Source organism: Myripristis murdjan, chromosome 3 (assembly GCF_902150065.1).
Source record: "Myripristis murdjan chromosome 3, fMyrMur1.1, whole genome shotgun sequence".
Lineage (NCBI taxonomy): Eukaryota > Metazoa > Chordata > Actinopteri > Holocentriformes > Holocentridae > Myripristis > Myripristis murdjan.
In genome coordinates this window covers 28326464-28349612 of record NC_043982.1, presented here as the reverse complement: position 1 = coordinate 28349612, position 23149 = coordinate 28326464, and the positions used below count along the sequence as shown (strand labels likewise).

General features: G+C 40.7%; 1 protein-coding gene across 1 annotated transcript in view; it reads right to left on the bottom strand.

The window, feature by feature from the left end:
* The window catches only part of LOC115378771 (CUB and sushi domain-containing protein 1-like), a 659837-nt gene that overhangs the window by 208558 nt on the left and 428130 nt on the right, over positions 1–23149 (bottom strand). Inside the window, exons 11-12 of the mRNA XM_030079264.1 lie at positions 10515–10618; positions 10127–10239 (exon numbers count right to left, since the gene is read on the bottom strand). Of these exons, the coding sequence (XP_029935124.1) occupies positions 10127–10239; positions 10515–10618 (217 nt within the window). The remainder of the gene's footprint in view (positions 1–10126; positions 10240–10514; positions 10619–23149) is intronic.

The following is a 23149-nucleotide window of genomic DNA, read 5'->3' as shown; positions in this document are numbered from 1 at the left end:
GTATTAAGCATTTATAAACTTTGTGCAAATAGTTAATAAATACTTCCTAACACTCTGCAACATACTGGTAAGCACAGTGAATTCACAGTTTTTGGAGAGCATTGATTGGCATGTTCTCATATACTTATCTATACGTCTTGTCTCCACAGCTTTTTGTGTTGCACTTTATTTTATACTAGCCCACCGTAATGATCTGACTATAAGACAATATTTTTTCCATTGAAAATGCCCTGAAAAAACGCCCTCGTCTAATATTGGGGGTCTAAGCAAATACACATGTATTGTACTTGCATATGTTCCGTGCTTGAATACAGTACACTTCCCCCGCTCTGGCACGGTTGGAAGAGGTGTGCTCCAGCACGGAACGGGCGTTCATACACGAGCACATGCACGGTCACGCAGCGCACGAATGTGGATACAACGTAAATCATGCAACTTTCCTCCTGCTTCTGCAAAACTGTTTAATGCGCAGGACCCGATTACTGGCGAATGGCCCGTCGTACAATCAATAATCAACCATGTTGTCTGTGTCGATGTCCATGGTGCTGCTGCAACCGCGTATAAACATGAAGTTACCTCTGAAACTGTCAAGGTAAATAAACATCCCTTAACCCTGGCCCTGAGTGCAATGTGAGACGGTGGCGGTCTCAGAAAGAAGAGCTAAAAAATGCCCAGAGCCAGAGAAGGGCTTTTCGTGGTCCAAAAACTGGTCGATTTAACGAGACTGACAGGAGGGTGTGCGATTTTGTGAATGAGAAACGTAGTGAAGGACTGCCCGTTACGAGGGCTGTGATGCAGCAAAAAGCACTTGAAGTTGCCACAGAGCTCAACATACCCCGCACTGAGTTTAAATCTAGCATGGGCTGGTGTCGCAGAATGTCCATATAAAAAGTATATTTCCAAAAAAGGGTCTTGAAAAAGAGGGGTCGTCTGAAAAATCAGGGTCGTCTTATATTCAGATCAATACGGTACTTAAAAATGTTTCACTGGCAAATTACAGTGAAGTGTTAACATATATTCCATCTTTCCTATTTTGTTTTTGTTGATGTTGTTTTTACTTCTCTGTCCACCTCAAATTCCCCTGTTCTTCTCTCCCTTTTGCCTTCAGTTGTGTTCTTATCAGTGGTGTAGTCTACGCGATACGCAGGTATACGCCGTATACCCACTAGAAAAGGTCCCGAATTTCCGTATAACCACTTAAAAATGCATAGAGATACGCATCAGTATGTTTTTTTGACATAACGTTCACTTTCCCATTCATAAATTCTCTGTGTTACGAAGCGGGCTCTTTTTGACCATAGGGACTTCCGTCAGGCGTGATGTGAATCCTATGTAAACGACTAGGTGAAGCGGTAAAGGTGTATGGCTTGAAGAGGGGCATGAGTCAACAACCTCAAATGGTCCAACGCTAGTCAGTGGATAAATGAAATGAAAAGAAAGCAAAACCAAATGACACTATTTCAGTGTTTCAATAAGCCTGCTGCTTGTCCTGTGAATACTGCCACTTCGGGGGACACTAGTACAGCTGGAGCTAACGTTAACGGTTCAGAAAGCGCGCATGTGTGTGTGTGTGTGTGTGTGTGTGTGTGTGTGTGTGTGTGCGCGCATGCATGTGCGTGCACGCGTATACCCACTAGAATAAACTAGACTACACCACTGGTTCTTATGATTGCCTCTCCCCTCCATCTCAGTCTAATTCATTCACCGGGGCTTTCCATGACTGTCACATTAACAATATCATCAAATTATCTACTATATTTCATTCATTTTGTCCTTTATGCCCTCTTCCCTTAATATGGGTATGTTTCCTCCCCTGATCCCCTTGCTCTGCTCTTTTTTTATTATTATTTTTATGATTTGACATTCTATCAGAGGTCTGTCATCTTGTAACACATGCTCCACCATGCTCCTGGATTCGCTTTGGGCAAATACATCTCAAGGTGAGAGATCTCTCTCTCTCTCTCTCTCTCTCTCTCTCTCTCTCTGTGTGTGTGTGTGTGTGTGTGTGTTCTAAACTTTTACTATCTTGTGGGGTATAATTGTATCCACAAGAATAGAACACTGTGTCTGTGTGTGTGTGTGTGTGTGTGTGTGTGTGTGTGTGTCCCCTTGCTAGTTGTCACACTGCTGAAAGGTGTCAGGATGGATTTCAGACATCTTGAGCCCCCTGGTAAATCTGTCATTATGCTCGTAACTGTCTCTCTCTCTCTCGAGCATTCTTTTCTTTCTTTCTTTCTTTCTTTCTTTCTTTCTTTCTTGTTGAGCATTGGTTCTTATCTGTACTACACTGTTACTGTTAAGTATTAGTGGCCGGTGGGAATCAAACCTCTGCACCTTGGTGTGGTGGTGCCTCCTTCTACCCATTGAGCTGTATGGGAACATTTAAACTTTTCTTTATCCTAAAATCTGCCTCCGTCAAACAGGGAGATCCTATAAGACAGCATGCTCTCTGTGTGCTCACCCTATAAAAGCTGTTGAATCTGTAAAAGACCAAATGATCACCTTCTCAGGCCAATAGAGAGCAGTTTGGTTTAGACCAGTGTAAATTCACATGCATGCAGGAGCTTGGTCTTTCACACCATAGGTGTATTTCTCAGCACTGGTTACATGCGAATCCTCTCACAGCTCTTCTCTCCCTATTCCTCCCCTCTCTCTGCTGTCTCTCAGTTTAGCCACAGCAGTCAAATGTCTGGAATGAGCAGATAATATAATGATTGAGTCTGTATCGTTCCCATGGTCAGACTGAGTCATAAGCATGATTCCAGTTATTGTTGCTCCAAAAATGACGCTATTTTGCCTCTGACAGAAACAATGTGTTTTCAGTGGAGAAAGTAATTTGAAGAGAGACCTGCCAATAAGGAAACCATGCAGACTGTATTAATGTATTCTGTTGACCATACAGAAACAGCAGTGATACTATTTCTAACAAATACAGTGGATGGGCAGATACTGAAATTTCATCAAAATGTGGGGAAAAAAACAAGGGAAATGAAATTGCAGGAGAACAGCAGGAGAGGGCCAGGAAAATCAGAAGAGTTGGCAGGCAAGGGATGAATATTTGACCATCTATAGTGTATTGTCAGTGTGTCTTCTGGTGAAATATGCTTGCGGCGCATAGAGAAAACAGATGAGATGCCGAAACTGCTGTTTCAGAATGTGAGCCATCCGGTCTGAACCGTCCAATTGGTTAACGTAGGCATGGAAAGGAAGTGGGCAGCACTTCCATGTCTGGTCTGAACCAGCAATAATGCCACTAGGGATAATATCTAATTCTTTTTTTCCAAGAACTGACAGAATCACCCTGATACTACCAAGCAGCAAAAAATCTTAAGATGTTCAATGCTAATTTTCAGTCCTTAAATGATTTAAGAAATAAGTGCATTATTTACATCATTACTCTTCTCACAGCCAATTGCCATCAGCCTGAAAGCTTGGCAGCAGCATTTTACTGGGAGCTCCAATTACCACAATGGGCCATGTGTATTTATATTCACTTGCTCTCTCCCTCTCACACACGCATATACACACACACACACAGGAAGATGCAGTGATGAATGTGCGCAACATGATGACATTCGAAGACAAGACAGCTACACACACACACACACACGCACATACACTTCGGTATCCTACGGGGCTCTCAGAGAGCAACACTGATCAATCAACATTTGTAACATGGTGACACTGGGTGATATGTCAGCTTCACACACACACACACACATTACACTTGCCAATCTGCCAGAGGAAACAGTGTCAGTGTCACATTTTTGCATTGCCTAGGCGTCACAACTACATCTGCCACTTATCGGGTCCAGTGAACATTTGCACGTGTGAACGTTAACTTGTTAGGTACTTGTTAGCTTCTCAGCGTTAACTACGTCACCTAATCGTTGGTTGGTTAGCCTCTTAGCATTAGTTAATCATTAGCATCTTAGCTTGTAAGCTAATAGTTAGTTGGTTAGTGTGTTTGCTTGTTAGCTAATATTAGCTAAAACACTTGGTTAAGGTGATGTTAAGGTTAGGCTTAGGCTGAGGCAAGGTTAAGATTTGATTTAGGTTAAGGTACGTATGAAGTTAAGGTTAGGGTTAGAGTCAGGATTAGGTTAAGGTTAGGTTAAAGTTAAGGAAACTTTAGCGGGCAACGTTAGCTAACATTAGCAGAGGTGCTAAAAACAAATTTCAGTTTTGCTTGGACATGGATTTGAACTCAGGCCTCTTACGGGGGAAAGTCCGGTGTTCAACTCATCCGTCACCTCAACTGCCTCGCCATGTGGATTCTGTCCATCGTGGTCTCACAGAAATCCATGAAAAGAGCACGACCTCTTAATAAGCACGACCTCTTAATAACACATTGCGTGCTCCTCGCAATCATCATCATGTGTATGTGTGTGCGTGCGCATGTGTGTGTGTTTGTACACACACACACACACACACACACACACACACACATATATATATATATATATATATATACAGTACAGGCCAAAAGTTTGGACACACCTTCTCCTTCAATGTGTTTTCTTTATTTTCATGACTATTTACATTGTAGATTCTCACTGAAGGCATCAAAACTATGAATGAACACATGTGGAGTTATGTACTTAACAAAAAAAGGTGAAATAACTGAAAACATGTTTTATATTCTAGTTTCTTCAAAATAGCCACCCTTTGCTCTGATTACTGCTTTGCACACTCTTGGCATTCTCTCGATGAGCTTTAAGAGGTAGTCACCTGAAATGGTTTTCACTTCACAGGTGTGCCTTATCAGGGTTAATTAGTGGAATTTCTTGCTTTATCAGTGGGGTTGGGACCATCAGCTGTGTTGTGCAGCAGTCAGGTTACTACACAGCCGACAGCCCTATTGGACAACTGTTAAAATTCATATTATGGCAAGAACCAATCAGCTAACTAAATAAAAACGAGTGGCCATCATTACCTTAAAAATGAAGGTCAGTCAGTCCGGAAAATTGCAAAAACTTTAAATGTGTCCCCAAGTGGAGTCGCAAAAACCATCAAGTGCTACAACGAAACTGGCACACATGAGGACCGACCCAGGAAAGGAAGACCAAGAGTCACCTCTGCTTCTGAGGACAAGTTCATCCGAGTCACCAGCCTCAGAAATCGCAAGTTAACAGCAGCTCAGATCAGAGAGCAGATAAATGCCACACAGAGCTCTAGCAGCAGACCCATCTCTAGAACAACTGTTAAGACGAGACTGCGCCAATCAGGCCTTCATGGTCAAATAGCTGCTAGGAAACCACTGCTAAGGAGAGGCAACAAGCAGAAGAGATTTGTTTGGGCCAAGAAATACAAGGAATGGACATTAGACCAGTGGAAATCTGTGCTTTGGTCTGATGTGTCCAAATTTGAGATCTTTGGTTCCAACCGCCGTGTCTTTGTGAGACGCAGAAAAGGTGAACGGATGGATTCCACATGCCTGGTTCCCACTGTGAAGCATGGAGGAGGAGGTGTGATGGTGTGGGGGTGTTTTGCTGGTGACACTGTTGGGGATTTATTCAAAATTGAAGGCACACTGAACCAGCATGGCTACCACAGCATCCTGCAGCGACATGCCATCCCATCCGGTTTGCGTTTAGTTGGACCATCATTTATTTTTCAACAGGACAATGACCCCAAACGCACCTCCAGGCTGTGTAAGGGCTATTTGACCAAGAAGGAGAGTGATGGAGTGCTGCGGCAGATGACCTGGCCTCCACAGTCACCGGACCTGAACCCAATCGAGATGGTTTGGGGTGAGCTGGACCGCAGAGTGAAGGCAAAGGGGCCAACAAGTGCTAAACACCTCTGGGAACTCCTTCAAGACTGTTGGAAAACCATTTCAGGTGACTACCTCTTGAAGCTTATCGAGAGAATGCCAAGAGTGTGCAAAGCAGTAATCAGAGCAAAGGGTGGCTATTTTGAAGAAACTAGAATATAAAACATGTTTTCAGTTATTTCACCTTTTTTGTTAAGTACATAACTCCACATGTGTTCATTCATAGTTTTGATGCCTTCAGTGAGAATCTACAATGTAAATAGTCATGAAAATAAAGAAAACACATTGAATGAGAAGGTGTGTCCAAACTTTTGGCCTGTACTGTACACTACTCACAAAAAGTTAGGGATATTTGGCTTTTGGGTGAAATTTATGGAAAATGTAAAATGTTCACGCTACAGTGATATTATATCATGAAAGTAGGGCATTTAAGTAGAAGCATACACTGGTGTTCTCCTCATCTTAAATAATTTCTTGAAACAAAAGCCAACAACAGTGGTGGATATACCACAACAAAAAATGTCAGTGTCAATAACTTGTCATGTGCCCTTGAGCATCAATTACAGCTTGACAACGACGTCTCATGCTGTTCACAAGTCGACTTATTGTCTGCTGAGGCATGGCATCCCACTCTTCTTGAAGGGCGGCCCTCAGGTCATTGAGGTTCTGGGGTACAGAGCTCCGAGCCTCTACACAGCGACTCAGCTGATCCCATAGGTTTTCTATGGGATTCAGGTCTGGAGAAAGTGCAGGCCACTCCATTTGAGGTACCCCAGTCTCCAGCAGCCGTTCCCTAATGATACGACCTCGATGAGCTGGAGCATCAAACACCTGATGTGAATCTTGCCGTTAAACTCCTTGTTAGAGAACAGCAACTTGTGCAAAAAGTACTGAAACATTGAACAGTTGGACATGTGCATTCAAAAGTTTACAGAAGGTCACATTAAGTTCACCTGTAAAGGTTATAATGCATTTTAGGTTCATCCTGAAATTTCACCCGAAAGCCGAATATCCCTAACTTTTTGTGAGTAGTGTATATCTATATACTGTAAACAAACAAAACAAAATCACTTATTGTTTTAATTTATTTGGTTATGAATTATTTTATTTTTTCTGTGAAGTACTTTGGAAAGTGTATCACAAAGGAGTTTTCTTAGAAGCACTTTAGAGTTTTGCTGAAGCACTTTAGAGTGAGGATGAGTAGCATCTAAGAAAAATCAACCTTGTGTTGTTGTCCTGGCATTAGCATTGTTTGCTTTTTTCATTTCATTTCATTTATGCTTATCAACAGGATGCTTTATGTTTAAAAGTGTTAAAGACGCAGCCTGTGCCTCAGATGTACTGAAGTTATGTTTTGGAGCTGTGATGTCTAATGAGCTGGCTTGTATTCATATTTGGTTTGGACATTGTTTGACACAAATGGAGGTGTGTTATATTTGTCCTATTCTCTCATTATGTTATTGCTCTTGTCTGTCATGTTTTGTTGTGTTTTGTAAGCCCATGTGAGCTGGGCACCTTTACTTACTTCTTTACTGACAATAAAAAGACTGAATGCTTCTAAGAATCAAAGCCACACCCCTGCTCTACCACACCATGTTGTTCACTGCAGCCACAGGCCTTTCTCCACAGGAACTGAAAATGCATGTTTCAGGTGCTAAACTGTTGGAAAGGAGACCCCCATCCTGGTGTTTTGGGGTGAAGATGCAGAATGAGTATTGATAATGATTTGCACTGTATTGACTTGGAAGCTGTGCAAATTATAATCAACCAGTTTGGTGTGTACCAAAGCAAAGCCTGCAAGAGCCTGGTGCCGGTTGAACAAGATTTAATCTATGTACCTACACTCAATAATGTGTGCGCATTTGTGTGGCGCTCTGGAAATGCACATCACTTCCCTCAAATTAGTGGCTACAGATGGAACAATATACCGGTCCTGCTGCCTTTAGATGGCAAGTAATTTAATCAACAATAAGGCAAACTCTCCTATACACATTCAGCTGTTAGTAAATACCTACGCTTAATTTATCACATAGGCTCAACTTTACTGGTTTTACTGCCTTAATCAAATTCCAATCATATGTTTGATGTGCAGTTAAACGTGTTTGCTGGTTGAAGAAAGTGAAACAGGCAAGCATAATATGCTGGGTTTAGATGATACTGTAAGATCTAGTGTGCCTCTGCTGACTAAGGCCCCGAAAATAGCACAGAACGCCTGCATCTGTGCTAAGAGGTTCTCTGAGGAGGCAGAGGTGCAAGCGGATTTTTGGACACCAAAATTGCACTGTGCCACCTGATTTGTATCAACACTCCCTTTTTTTGTGCTCCCTCGGCCATTTTGATGCAAGTGATGTCATGATGACACACACACACACACACACACACACACACACACACACACACAGTTTCAACAGCCACACTGAGCTGATTCCCCAGTACTGTCATCATTCTTTATGACTGGTACACCCTCAGCAACTTCACTATATCAAACATAACTAAGCAGAACTAAGTGTACCCCTCTCTCTCTCTCTCTCTCTGTCTCTTTCTGTCAGTTTCTCTCTCTCACTATTTCACTTTGTCTCTCTCACCCTCTCTTCATCTTTCTCCCTCTTCTTCTGTCTCACAGTTTCCCAGTCAATTTATCTCTCACTCTTACCTGTTTCAATCTGTTTCCACCTATCTCTCAACTCATCTCAGTCTAACTCACACTCAATTCATTTTAGTTCAGAGCCATTCCATTCAGTACTACTGAAAGAGCTTTATTGAAACGGTAAGGTGATAACGGCAAATACACTTCCTGGAGAAAATGTATGGGCTACCTATAAGCTACAGTATAATATGAAGCAGTAATAGAGAAAGCAGGAGTACAACTGGTTGAAATAGTTAAATAATAGAGGGAGTAGAGACATTAGAATTTGTAGTAGTAGCAGAAGTGGCAGTAGAAATAGCAGCAGTAGTAGTAGAAGCAATAGGAGAAATGTCAGACGTATGAGTATAAGTGATAGCAGACGTACTAATAACAGCACTAGTAGTGTTTAATAGCAGAAGTAGTATTAGTTGTAGCAAAAGAGGGTGCAGTGAGACAAACTCAAACAGTATGTCCTACATAGTACTCAACGAAGAGTTAGTATGGCATTACTGGCAGACTGTTTACACTGAAGTATATTGCTAAGTATCTCAGAATGTATTTCGCACCGACTGGTGTGAACTTGGAGCCTTAAACCATGCTGTAAAAGCTACTATTGCACAGTCTGGTTTGACATGATTCATTCTGAGTAGCTCAAGCTCACGTTGCAAACATAAAAAAATCCTGCAAATCTAGTATACATCCAGGCATTTCTCACGTATGCAAAATCCATGTACTATGCAGTTGGAACACACTGCAGCATTACTTAATTTGACATCATTCGATTGTGACCGCAGCCATAGTATTAGTAGCATAGGTAATAGTGGTACTGTTGCAACTATAAACTCTAACAGAATAATACTATTGGTAATATTAGAAGAAACAGTTAAAGCAGAATCTAAATTAGAACTATCAGTAAAAGTAGTAATACTAGCATATAGAAAGAAAGCAAATGTGTCTATGGCAGCTACAGTGATGTAGAGTGACTGGGAAGAACCTTGGGCTGCAATGACTTGTGAAATCTTCACCCATTTTTGCAGAGCTCAACATTACTCCATTCATTTTTATGAGGACAAAAATTAAATGAAGAATTAAATAACTTTTTAAATAGTGTTGCATAAATCTTTACATCTCCTAAACTAGCTGAACAGACTAAAGTTTGAACAGAGACTCTAAGTCAAAGTATCTTCAGTCTCTCTGCCTGCCCATCTGTTTCCCATATCTATCAGTGTCCACTCTGCCACAATATTAAACATAACTAAGCAAAACGATCAACTGATTGAGTTATAATTTATATATTATGTCCTTTTAATATGGCAGGCAGTACACACACACACACACACACACACACACACACAAATACACCACAACAGCAGTGTTTACCACTGAATCACCACGTCAGCAATGCGATGACTTTCACACTCTATTATGTGTGTCTCTGTGTGCCTGTGTGCGCGCGCGCGTGTGTTTGTGTGTTTACACACATGTGTGAGATATCCACAGAGACAGAGGGGGAAATATGCATGAAAAAGAACAAATGCATGACTGAGTATCTGTGTCCCTGAACTGAAGTGCATGCATGTAAACTGTAGTTGTGAGTGAGAGCTCTGAGTTTCTTCACTGCAAAATCCCTGTGTGTGTCTTTCTGAATACATATGCAATATATGAATGTTGCAATATGTGTGCATGTGCATGTGCATGTGCATGCATGTAAGAGGAAGTCTTACCTTCATAGACTGCCTTAAATCCCTGTGAGCCAATTGTATCATCAGACTGCAGGTGTAACCACATCTGACTGGATAAGCTGACGATAAGGTCAGGGACACTGGAGCCGGTGAGTCTACACACACACACACACGCACACACACAGGCACACACACACACACACACACACACACATACACACATTGAGAAGTATTTCTTACCACCTAAAGGAGAATGCAGTTTATTTATGCAATTTATTTATATGAGCTAACTGAAAGTAATGCAAGAGCAATGCTTTAACTGTTTGAGTTCACAAAAAAGGCCGAATTTTGAAATATCCTGTACATGCCGCACACCTCAACCAGCTGAGCTACCATGACACCCATAGGTTAGTATGGAACGGGTGCTTACACATAGAGTACCCTCCGGGTGTCTCCTATCTTTCCTCCATCTCCCACAGTTAGCGTGTCATATCCTCTCTCCAGGTCAAACTCCTCAAATGCCAGCTTTATCACCTAGAAAACACAAAGACACACACAGACAGAGAGGCAGATGTGTAGGCAGGTAAGGATACACACAGACAATGAAGACACAGAACCAGAGAGAGTTATTATCCTTTCCTGCAGGCACAATTTCATTCACAACACATTATTTGCTTAACTTTTCATTGTTTAAACTAATCACAAAATAACAGAAAAAGATAAAAGATAATGATGTGATCACATTGAGGAAATTTTTGGAGGACCAGTGCAAGAATCAGAGCTCTGTTTCACTTTTTTTCAGGTCCAGTGTGCAACATTTTAATATCAATACATCTTTGCCATACTAGTTTTCAAATAAAATCTAGTATAAATAGTGTTAACAGACCATCTGGTCAGTGGTTTATGTCCACTGACATCTGCTGGATTGCTTTATGGCACAAACCAGGAAGAGGGTCCTGTTCTTCCAGTGCAAGCAGAACTTAAGTTTTTAGAGTTTCTTGCAATGGCAGATGAAGGAACGAATCAAAAACCGATGGAAAAAGCAATTTCCAGCTTGTTTGGCCTCTTACGTGAAGTGGGGTGTAATTTCAAAAATTAAATTTATGTGTATTTCTGATATATACAGAAATACACATGAATTTGATTTAACTTTACACCCTTAGTCTTTATTAGCATCTGCCTCTTTTACGCTCAAATTAGATGCAGGAGCGTCCCAATTCTCCTGTTCAACAATGAGTAACTGGCTGTTAAATGCCTGTCCTGCAGGCATATTGGTGGCTGTTGGTGAGAGATGGCAGAACAGCCTCTGCATGCATGCAGCATTGCATCATCAATCTACTGAGTAAAATAAAATGACTGTAGTCCATCAGTATTCTGTCACTTGCTGTTTGTAAATTATTTATTAGTGATAAATCATATCCTTAATAACATGGTGGACGACAGATCTCCAATGTATTCAGAACATTTTTAAAAGAAATAAGATGATCACAGTCAGACAGCCCCTGGTACAGGAATAAGATGAACCGTGAACTTGTGAATATTGCTGGGGAGAATCCATCACATAGCAAATCACACTACACACACACACACACACACACACACACACACACACACACACACACAGAAAATAAATAAATAAATAAAACTAGACTGATGAGGGTGTAAAACCCAATTTACCATGCTAGAATCAGCTCTGCATCTCTGAGCCTATGGTCATGTTCAGTCAACAAAATGGCAAGCTAATTTCCAAATAATGGAACAGACATAGGACTACCTACATATAAATGACAAAGAAACAAAGAAAAAGACCCTTTTAAATTCCTTCCAGGGATAAAGCCAATTTAAAATAAACTTATATTCAAGATTTGGTTCAATAAATATCAGACTGTTACTACCAGAAAGCATTTTACTATTTTATAACACACTATGGATATCTCAGCCTCTGGCAATGTGCAGGAACCCTGAAATGGCTACGAATAATGGAATAGGATGCAAAACAACAGTGTGAGGTATTAACTGCTTGCTAAGAAAAAAATCACAGGGATCATTTTGGGAGAAACCTTTTAACTGCAATGCTAAAAATTTTGCATTTTTGTATATACAGAAAGTTGAGAGTCTTATGCTTTCTTCAATATCTGAAGTTGGCAACCCAAGGAGGCCAACCTCATTCAAAACCTGTTGTTAATTTTTAAAATACAACACATATTTGTCAAAGATAAAATCTTCAGGCTTTTCTGAATGTGTTTTGACATTTTTGGGGATATAATATTTTATCCATCAGCGGTGATACCAATAGGTTGTCAAAAACCCAGGCATTAAACAGGATACAGAAACCATTTCTTTGTTGTCAAATATCAATCAAACCATGACTATAATACTAATTTCAACAAGCAACATGTCAAAACAAAGATACAGTCCATCAGTTGCCACACGTGCACATATATATGTGCGCGTGCGCACACACACACACACACACACACACACACACACACACACACACAAATACACAACAGTTGAGGCAAATTGTATTGCAGCAGTACTGTAGCTTGCAGTCATAAAGGAAGTGAGTGAAGCAGAACAGGAACAAAATCAGAAAACATGTTATGATTTTCTGTGCATTCGAGCATATGTGTGTGTGTGTGTGTGTGTGTGTGTGGAGACAGTTAAGGGAGATTGTATAGTGGCAGTAGACAGCAGTCTTAAAGGCAAGAAGTAAAGTTATCGTCACACTGAGGTTTAGCAAGAAGCTCAATGCTGCTCAATAGATCCAAATGGGTCCATTTAAATAGCATTAAGAGCAGCCTGCAACCCAAAACTACATTAGACTGGCTTCTTCACTTTTTTTTTTTTTTAAAGGTGAAATCAGAAACAAGAAAGAACGAAAGAAAGAAAAGAAAGAAAGAAAGAAAGAACAAATAAATAAATTAAAAGAAAGAATAGACATTTTAAAATTACATCACGAACACCTATAATAACACCATTTACAGTGAAAATACACTCGCTCGCTTGTCTCTTTTGATTATCCAGTTCAGATTCTTTATTCCCCATAACACTTTTTTAACTTTGGGAGGAAGGAGTTGGGAGGAGTTGCTCCTGTACACGTCCAACATCACAGGACAAATAAACACGGTTTCTGTTTTAGGGTGGATGTCCATTTCAAGTGGAGTCAGTGGAGCGTTATCACTTTGAGGTCGTTAGCAGGCAGCGGAGCAGCTAAGAGCAACTCAATAGGTCATTTAAACATCGTTAAGAGCTCTCTGCAATCCAAATCTACAGCAAAATACCTTCAGTCAGTCAGCCTGTAAACTAGTGCTACTGTGAGTTTTAGGGTCTCCTCGAGGCATGATTACAGCCTGAGAGACTGATGATAATCTTTCTGTTACTCTGCTTCTAATTTCTCAGGGGATATTTGTTTTCCTCCCGAGCTGCACAATTTTAGAGACATTTTTGCTGGTCAGTGCAGCTCAATGGAGCCTCATATGCGCTGCGGTCTCCTTTATAGCTGTATTACCATTAACCAGTCAATCAGATAAGCAGCACAAAATAGGATGCAACTCTGCCCTGAGCAGCCACCCCTCCCCCAGCCCCATACCCCTGAAAAGAAATATCTTAAAAGTGAAATACCATACTGTTACTTGATCTTGACCTCGCTGTGATGACCTCACGTCAGAGCAGTGCAGAGAGCACACAGCCATAATTTGGTGAAATAGCTGCTGAATTCCCTCACTGAGCAGCGGCTGCAGCAGTGCTGACTCACTGTTGAGCAGCAACATTATAGGGAAATTGCCAGAAATCACATAAATCCGGTATTGCAATGACAACACATGGTTCAGTCTGTCTGCTCGTGTATGTAGACAGGACACGTCAGCAGGACAGGTGCCTGCTAGGGCTGAAACTAACAATTACTGTCACTGTTGATTAATCAATCACTTATTTTTTCAGTGAATCTGTTAATTAGTCCGTTTACAAAGTGTCAAAATCAATGACAAATTCTAATGTAAGTGCAGCTAGCAGTGATTCCTTGGTCTGACCGGCAAAAAACCCAAAGTATTAATTTTTAAATTATCTTAAGGGAAACAAATAAGCAATCTCCAGTTAGTTGTTATTTTTACTTGATAAATACCTTACAGGATGAACTGCTTTTCAAAATTATAAGTGATCTTTTATCTTTCTATCTTATCTTATGTATTATCTTTCTAGTCAGTAACATTAATTGATTAATTGTTTCAGCACTGATGCCTGCCCACTAGGGTTGGTCGGGCTGCATGGCCCGATACCGGTCCGCGGACCGGTGGTTGGGGAGCGCTGACATAGATTATCAAACACGGTGCATTGTTTGGCTTTTAAATAAACTCCATGTATGCCAAATGTTTCATTAAATTCGACGTGCTACCTCCCTTGCATGACATTGCTTTAAGGCATCTGTTGCATGTCGCAGAGTCTGCATCCTCCTTAGACGTGAAATGTAGCCAAACCTTGGAGCGTTTTGCCTTTGGCATCTTTATTGATCCTCACTATCAGTTCTGATCAACAAGTGTGCGGAGTAGCGGCACTGACGTCACGTTCAACAACTGCAAGTTGACGCCAGAACACCAGGGGGTGGCACTGAAATGATGCACCGAAATTTTCGTTCTTATTCGGTCTTGTTACTACCGTTTACGTCGGAACTGGTGCCCTATTGGCACCGTGTTTCGGTACCCAACCCTACTCCCACACAGAGGCTTAAACCCAGGTACTGTGATGGAATAACAGCCAGCCTATTCAATATAGAATGGAATAGAATAGAATAGAATAGAATAGAATGTTGTCCAGAAAAAGTGGAAATTTGCCTTTGGCTTTGCAAGGTTGCAAGGTTGCAAAAAAACTGATAAAAAAATAACACAGGACAAATTATACAAATATGCAGGAAGGTAAGGATGAGGAGTGTCTGCACTTCTAGGTTGTCCTGAAAAGTAGAACTGAGCAGAGTCGTCAGTCTGTGCTGCTCTAATGAATTACCTTCAGCCACACAAACAGATAAACTAGTATTGTGTAGAGGGAGATAACCCCTGCTGGTTTCATCTCAGTGTTGGAGGCAGTGACGCCAACCACCTTATTACTGTCACTGACACAGAGCTTGTTTTTACCACAGTACTCAGAATACACAGATTTCTGAAAATAAATAAAATAATATAAAACACCAAACAATCAACAACAGTCAACGTCTTTGTTCTGGTTAATGCACTCATCCACTGTGAGTGTGATCCACTCATCCGGTGTGAATGTAACAATAATTAAAATACAAAAATTCTCATCTCTGTTGTTAAGGTAATAACAATAAGCCAGCTTATGAAATATGAAAGCTTCTTTGTTTTTCAATTATTTTCCAACAAAACAGCACACTCGCAAATTGATTCACTTGAATTAGAAGCAGTTGCAGTAATGGTGTACATTGTGTGTGTGTGTGCGCGTCTGTGTGCATGTGTGTGTGTGTGTGTGTGTGTGTGTGCATGTTTGTGTACATGTGTGCATGTGTGCGTGTGTGTGTGTGTGTGTGTGTGCATGTTTGTGTACGTGTGTGTGTGTGTGTGTGTGTGTGTGTGTGTGCATATGTGTGCGTGGATGCATTGCTGTGTATGTGTGTGTGCATATGTGTGTGTGGATGCATGCATGTGTGTGTGTGTGTGTGTGTGTGTGTGTGTGTGTGTGTGTGTGTGTGTGTGCATGTGTGCGTACGTGTGCGTGCATGCGTGTGTGTGTGTGTGTGTGTGTGTGTGTGTGTGTGTGTGTGTGTGTGTGTGTGTGTGCCAGAGGAAGGCAGTTCACTCACTAACCAGGCCCAAACCTCTGACTGTGGTACTGTAGTAATGAGAGTAAATGAAAAATTCAAAACTTTAAAGCTGTGCTAGGCAATTTCACACACTGGCAGCCCCGCATGGTGAGAGGTAGCTGTTTGACATTTAAGGACTTCAGTATCAATAAATCATGTAGTGTGTAAACGACGCACGGTATGCTCATGTTTACCATCCCGACTGGTCTATGATTGGTGTATGAATATTAGCGGGACTAGAGAGGCAAAAGATTTAACATGGCTGAGTGTGGCTTCCTCTAGACAAAGCAATCCATATGGTTTCTGTTGTGATCTATGGGGTCTCAGATGGATGGAAAACTCTTTTCTGTTGCAATACACATCCTGATCCAGGCTGATGAGATGGGTGTATTTTTACCAATTTTGCCTAGTGGAGCTTTAACACATTTCCTACAGGCGAAAGTCAAAAATAAACTGGTAAAGCAAAAAAAAAAAAAAAAAAAAGTTTCAACCATGCACTGAGGTGACCCCTTGTCAAAAGTAGTACAGAAAGGGAACAGCTGTCCTGAAAGCAGAGTGTGCTACAATTCCCTTGTTGAGATTGTGCAGCAGTGTTGAGTCATTGGTAAGTTGCCACAATGACAGTTTGAGCATTTTTTTTGTCCAATAGATTACTTTTACCCAGTCAGCCAAAAAAAAGTATAGAATAACCTTCACTATCTTGAGGATGCCCCATGACAAATTCTTTACACTTGGGAAGATTTCTTTCAGATTGTAATCAGTTATAGAAAACAGATTACTGGTGATCAATTTTTCAGCAAACTAGCCCAACTGATTAACAGAATCTGATTAGGGTGCAATAGAGTGACATGAGCTTTTTGTATTCTGGTCTTAATTTCTCCAGGGCATTCCTTTTGCCAGTCTAGAATCACAATATCCGACACATTCTTGCTGGTCAGTGCAGCTTAAGGGAGCATTATAAATCATGTTTACAATGCACTGCATCCTACAGCTTCACTTTCACAGCATTTCACTGTGGAGACCTGCACAGCTGGACAAAGTGAGCAAAACAGAGCAGCAGGATACACACCCAACCCTGCTTGAATATTCTCATCCAGACCGCGTATTTAGATCAGCGGTGAAACAGATCCAAACATCTATTTAATCATCTTCTTCACGTGCCTATTCTTTATCCATGTCTCGGGGGGTTGGAACCTATCCCAGCATGCATTGTGCAGAACACAGGGAGACAGGCAAACACCCTGTACAGGTGGCCGGTTCATCAGAGAGGCTAACGCAGATAGATAGATAAACACTCACAGCAGCAACCACGTTTATGGACGATTTAGACTCTCCTCCTTGCTTGCGTATGTTTGAACTGTGCAAGTAAATTGGAAGAAACATGTGGTGAACATGCAAACTCTGCATCAAAAGAACCAGGGCTGCAATTCCAATGCAGGATCTCGTAGTGAGGTGGCAATACACTTAAAAAAATCTCCATCTTAACAAGTCATTCTTTAGTGATGAAATCTTATAGAGCAATATATTATAATCCCCCTTGTTTCCATTGCTGCTTTAATCAAGTAGCATTTTCTTCATACTAGTGGGATGATCTGCCTTTTTCTGCCTTCTTTCAACATATTTATACTCGCTCTCAGGAAAATTCCCAAAACAACTGAAACTGCATTTGGATTATCTCATCCTGCTGGCAGATCTTTTTCACACACAAAAAAGAAAAACAAGATTTGTCTTGTTAAGAGAATGTTTTTGCAGTATGCTAAACACTGAGGCAGACTTTCGTTCACCTGTCATCATATTAGTTATGGCTTTGTTAAGCTTTTGGCTGTGATCTAAAATGTTAACAGTCGATGACCCTGTAATGCTTATGGACAGTTTCTATTGCTTGTTACAACAAATGTGTGTGTATGTGTGTGTTTGTGTACTACTGGTCCCATTAAAAGGAGGTAACGTATATCTTTTTTTTTTTTTTTTTTTTTGTTAATTATTTCTAGGCTTCACTATAGCACTTATGTTATTTATTGTATCCCAAGTTTGCTGTGCTCTGACAACTGAGTTCCCCACTGGGACGAATAACGTACTAGTCAATTCTTCCATTTAGAGAGATACTGGCAGAAATGCTAGCCTGTTTGCTGGATGCCCTGCAAGTACCCAGATGGGCCATGTTTATGTGTTGTAGTCCTGCCCTGAGGTGACCTGTGCTTTAAGTGGTACAGTAAGCAAATGGCTGCTGTCTGGTAAAATAACTCCCTTGTTGAGGTGTTACAGCACCTTTGAGTGCTGTTGACCTGCTGGCTGGACGGTTTAGGAAAATAACAAATTGTATACTATATTTAAGCAACAGCTGCTTGACAGCTCTGCAGAAACCGCCTCGTAATGGAGTTCAGAGACACAGCAGAAAAACCACCTGACAGAGGTACTCTGTGGGTTAAGACATTTCTTTTAACATTTACAGAATGTAGCAGATGGTCCATCCAGAGTGTTTTACAATAAATCCAACAGTAGAATCAGCTTGAATTCCTGTTTTACCAATATTGGAAACGGCTGATGAGCAGGAGCGTACAGTGTGAGATTGGGATATTCATGTCTCAGCAACAACACTCTTAATAGAGAAGGATGAGGTACAGGAGTGAGAGCCAAGGACACAGCTAAATCAGTGAATTACCTTCAGTCAGCCAGCCAAATAACAGACATGAGCCAGAAAAGCAAAAAGCCTTGAATTGAGATAATGTGCTAATTAGCCAACTATTGGCGAGTCTCTTTTCGTTACCACAGGCGCTGATGGTTAAATTTTAGTTGTGCATGCTGCTCTGTTGCTGCAATCAGTGTCCTGACTGTGTTTTGTCCTGTATGTTCCATCACCTGCAGCGCCCTCCTATCTCATTGTAAGACCAGTAAAATCCCTCTACCCAATCACAATTTAGATTTATTACAATACCGTTAGCTCACAGTACTAACACTTAGGGGTTAAAAAGACAAATTAAACTCAAATTAAGCTCTGAATACAACTTCAGCTAAAAGTCGCCGTACTTAGGCTCAAAAAGAAGAGGAACAACAACAGCTTTGACTTAGTGTTATTTACCTGAACTCTATTTTTTAAGAAAGCATCAAATCTCAGGTATTATGACCGTAGTATTTAAAATACTAAGGCAATGACATACTTACACTGCAACAGATGAGCTGTTGGCGGATCAGGTTGGGTTTAAACATATTGAGTTAAGCCTTTTATTGGCCTTTATCAACCAGAATAGAGCGTCAAATAAAATCTAACAGAATCTGATAAAATGTCACAAAATGTGTCCTGCCAACACTGAAGTAATGAGAAAGATCAGTGCCTAAAAATGACCCAGGATCGAGTGCCATAATACTGCACATGCACATGCACACACACACACACACACACACACACACACACACACACACACACACATTCACTCACTAATACGTATTCACCAGGCAAAAGACAGCAATGATTAGAGAGCTAATGGGCGTGTGTGACGATGCGTTGCAGAGTGTATGTGTGTGAGCAGTCAGGCATGGTTCAGACTTAAAGAAAAGAATTATCTCCTTGATACTGATGGATCAAATGAGTGACACACACACGCACACACACACACACTTGCGCGTGCGTGCGTGTCTTAACAAGACCAACTGCTAGCCCGCAGCGTTCCTAATTCCACTGTTCTATCTTTTTTTAGTGCTATCTGAAAGTGACTTTTTGCTTCACTCTACGAGAGATTTGCTTCACAACCTCTGACAGTTAGCAATTAAGGTGGCAGTTAGAAAACACACAGTCAACATTCATAAAATCACACACAAGCAAGTGCTCTCTTTCACACACACACAGATATACGCACACACACATATAAAAACAGACACACAGCATTCTGCAGACAGGTTGTCAGACTATTACAAGCTGTATTGATTGTGCTGCTTTTATTCTAAACAGAACAGAATGACAACAGATACACAACACTGCTTGCAGGCTAGTTAAAATCATGCACACACACACGCAAAGAGGGAAAAACAAACATGAACACCTCTATATAAACACTTTTCTCCATCTATTTTGTTAAACATGTTATTGATGAAAGATGTCATGTGGAATAATAGTCAGTCAGAGGTGCGGTAAGGAGGAGAGAGGGAGCAAAAAAAAAAAACAGAAAAGAGGGGATTAGAAATAGATGGAGAGACACAGAGGACGTTAAGAGGCAAAGAAATGTAGAGAGAGAAACAGAGGAAGGTCGAGAGAAAGATGACTGTTACTCATCTTTATTCATTCTAATTCTCCCTCTGTAAATATCTTCTCTCCCTAAGCCTCTCGTCGTCAGAGAGCACGTATACATTAAATATTGTCCAGCCAACTCACTCTGAGGATTGTAAGGGTTGTTTTTAATCCACCTGTCTCATTCCCTATGTACACAAATTAATTTGTGATTAAAGATCAGTGTTAAAGTGTGTATAAATAGGCTGATGACAGGTGGAGAGGGGCAACTAAAACTAAGCTGAGGCCCTTAAAGCTTGGTGTGTTCCAGATTAATGTTGGTAAAACAAAGACCTAACTGTTCGCACTAAGCAGGATTTTATTGTTGTTTGTTCTCAAACACATGGGTCAGTTCCCAGACAGAGGAATAAGCTTCTCCAACACAACAGATTAGATTTTTGTGAACTACATTCAATGCCTTTACCTTCTTAGGAAACAGTTTTGGGATGAGAATATTTTTCAGACTGTTTGTAAATGCCTGACAAAAAAATTTAATACCCTACCATATCGATACTGGGGAATAGGATTAAATTGGCCAGAGTGGTAACAAAACATAGGAGAAACCACAGTATCACTAGTTGACATGCCGTGTACTCATATGGTATTTAACCCAAATAGCATCTTCTGACTTGTAAACAGTGTTCACATTAGCACTCAACTGGTAATTAAGTCTAGAAATCTTGTATTTTTCTGAAACCTCTGATATAAGCTATCCTACGAGGTGGGAACAACACAGAAGCATCAACTGTGTTATTTATGCCAACATTAAAGGCAAATAAATCCCAACTTAATGCTACTTTAATCACATATGCTTATTTGTAACCACAAGCCAACATGGCTTCAAAACATGGCTTCAGAACTGAGCATATTTGTGTTAAGTTAATGGTTTAATGGCATTGGGTTTTTCATATAGAAATGAAAAAGTCCTGTTCAACTTACAATTCACTTGCAATTCTTAGCAACAGGAATCTTTCTTGCCTTTATCATCCTTCCCACGATGTGAATGCGGCAACAGTCCTGTATACGTTCCACTCTTACAAGAAAGCCCTAAGGTCCTCGATGGTGGCATTCACCTTCTCTTCTGTGCTTGGATGTTTATTTGAAAAGGTGCTACATCGTGCCAAGGCCATCTAAGGATTTGCCTCATTTGCAGGGAAGCTTCCCATCGTCTTGATTCCTAGTTAGGAATGTTCCTTCTTAGGAACCTATTTTGTTTGAAAGGTCACATAAATTTAGACAACCTAAGATGGAAATGTCACATGACTGACAGAGAATTCCACATATCAGTGGTTTCAATGGTAATCTGTAAAAGTGTCTGGTGAAACTGGAATGTGAACAAACAACTTAAATGTCACGTTAGAATAGAAGGGGAGCACTGAACCGCTGTGTCTATGTGCACCACCGTCTTGATCACTGATGGTTAGCTGCCTTACTGGCAAAAGTACTAATTACATTTGCTCATTTTACTATAATTAGTAGATTTTTTTGTGTACTGTGTACTTGCACAACATATTTTTTATTTTCTTTTTACACTTTAAATCACATCCATTACAGAGAACAAATGATCAGTGGCAGATTATGGAACCTTTCACAATAAAACCTCAATCACCAAAGATGAGAAGTAGATTTTTACAGCAGAACTTCTTCTATTTAAGTAAAATCAGCAAAGTAACAGTACTTCTGCTTGAGTAGCAGTTCATAGTAATCTTTCCACCACTGCTTATTGGTAGCTACCTAACAGTGAGTGAGGTTACCTCTGGTAGGACGACTAGCGGCCATTCTCGGCACATGGTAAGACTAAAGTTTTTGGCTCTTGGAAGTGCTGCTTTCTTTCCAAAATTTAAAGCCCACTAGAGCTGTTTAATTCGGCATGTAGCTGATGCATGACTCGAAAAAGGCTCTTTGCAAATCCAAAAAAGAGATGACAAACAAATGGTTGGTTCCATAAATCACATGTTCAAACACGGTCTTTCAACTAATTTCAACAGGGATCCTACACAGCGAAGGAACCGCTCATTCCTTAAGATTTTCCTCTTGTTTCCTTAAAATTGAACCAAGTCAAGGACTGTTGTTTTAACATTTAAATCCTTAAAAAATGTGCAGCTTTAATATGTGTTATATGCCATGGACTGGTACAAATAGGGTTGCTAGTTAGGGCTATTCTATTCTATTCTATTCTATTCTATTCTATTCCAGTTGAGTATAGACAAGCCTCCATCTAACTGTCTGGATCCTGCTGTCTGTCTCTGTGTCCTTCTCTCTCCCTTTCTGTATGTAGATAGTGACATTCAGCAAATGCCAGCAGCTGTAGAGCGCTGATAATCTGTCACATTATAGTGCATTCTTAAAGTACTCTCAAACCTCAAGCATTTGTTAACACACACACACGCACGCACACACACACACACACACACACACACAAACATTCGGTCTGTCAGCCTATGTGTGTCGGTTGTATTCTATTGTACTGCATTCTATTCTATTCAAACGTCATTTCTCTAACAAAATTATGTTGGACATTGTGTCGAAATGTTTCATGGCCCTGACACCAGCCCAGACTAATATGGGTAATACATGGGAAATCTGCAAACTGTCAAAAATGCAGCGGTGTCAATCACCCGGTTGACATTTTTTGAGATACTAGGTTTTTCATTTTCAGCAGGACATTTGCAATAATCACGGGGTGATGACGGTTGCTATAGATACCCATCCACGTTAAGTATCACTGAGCTGAAAGCTTTGTCATGGCTTGTCAAAAGCAATCGGCTATCTTATATTGCCGTTTCTCTGCATCAAGGCCAGAGAGGCGCAGAGGTGAGGGCAAAAAAATAAAAGACCATTTCTCTGTCTACATCTCTCTCTCCCTCCCTCTCTCTTTTCTTTTTGTTCTCTACCTTCAATTATATCTCCCCCCGCTCCCTCCATTTCCCAGCATCTCCCCCACCACCTCCTCCTCCATCCTACTCTTTCAGAGGTGAGCAGACTCCATTTTCAT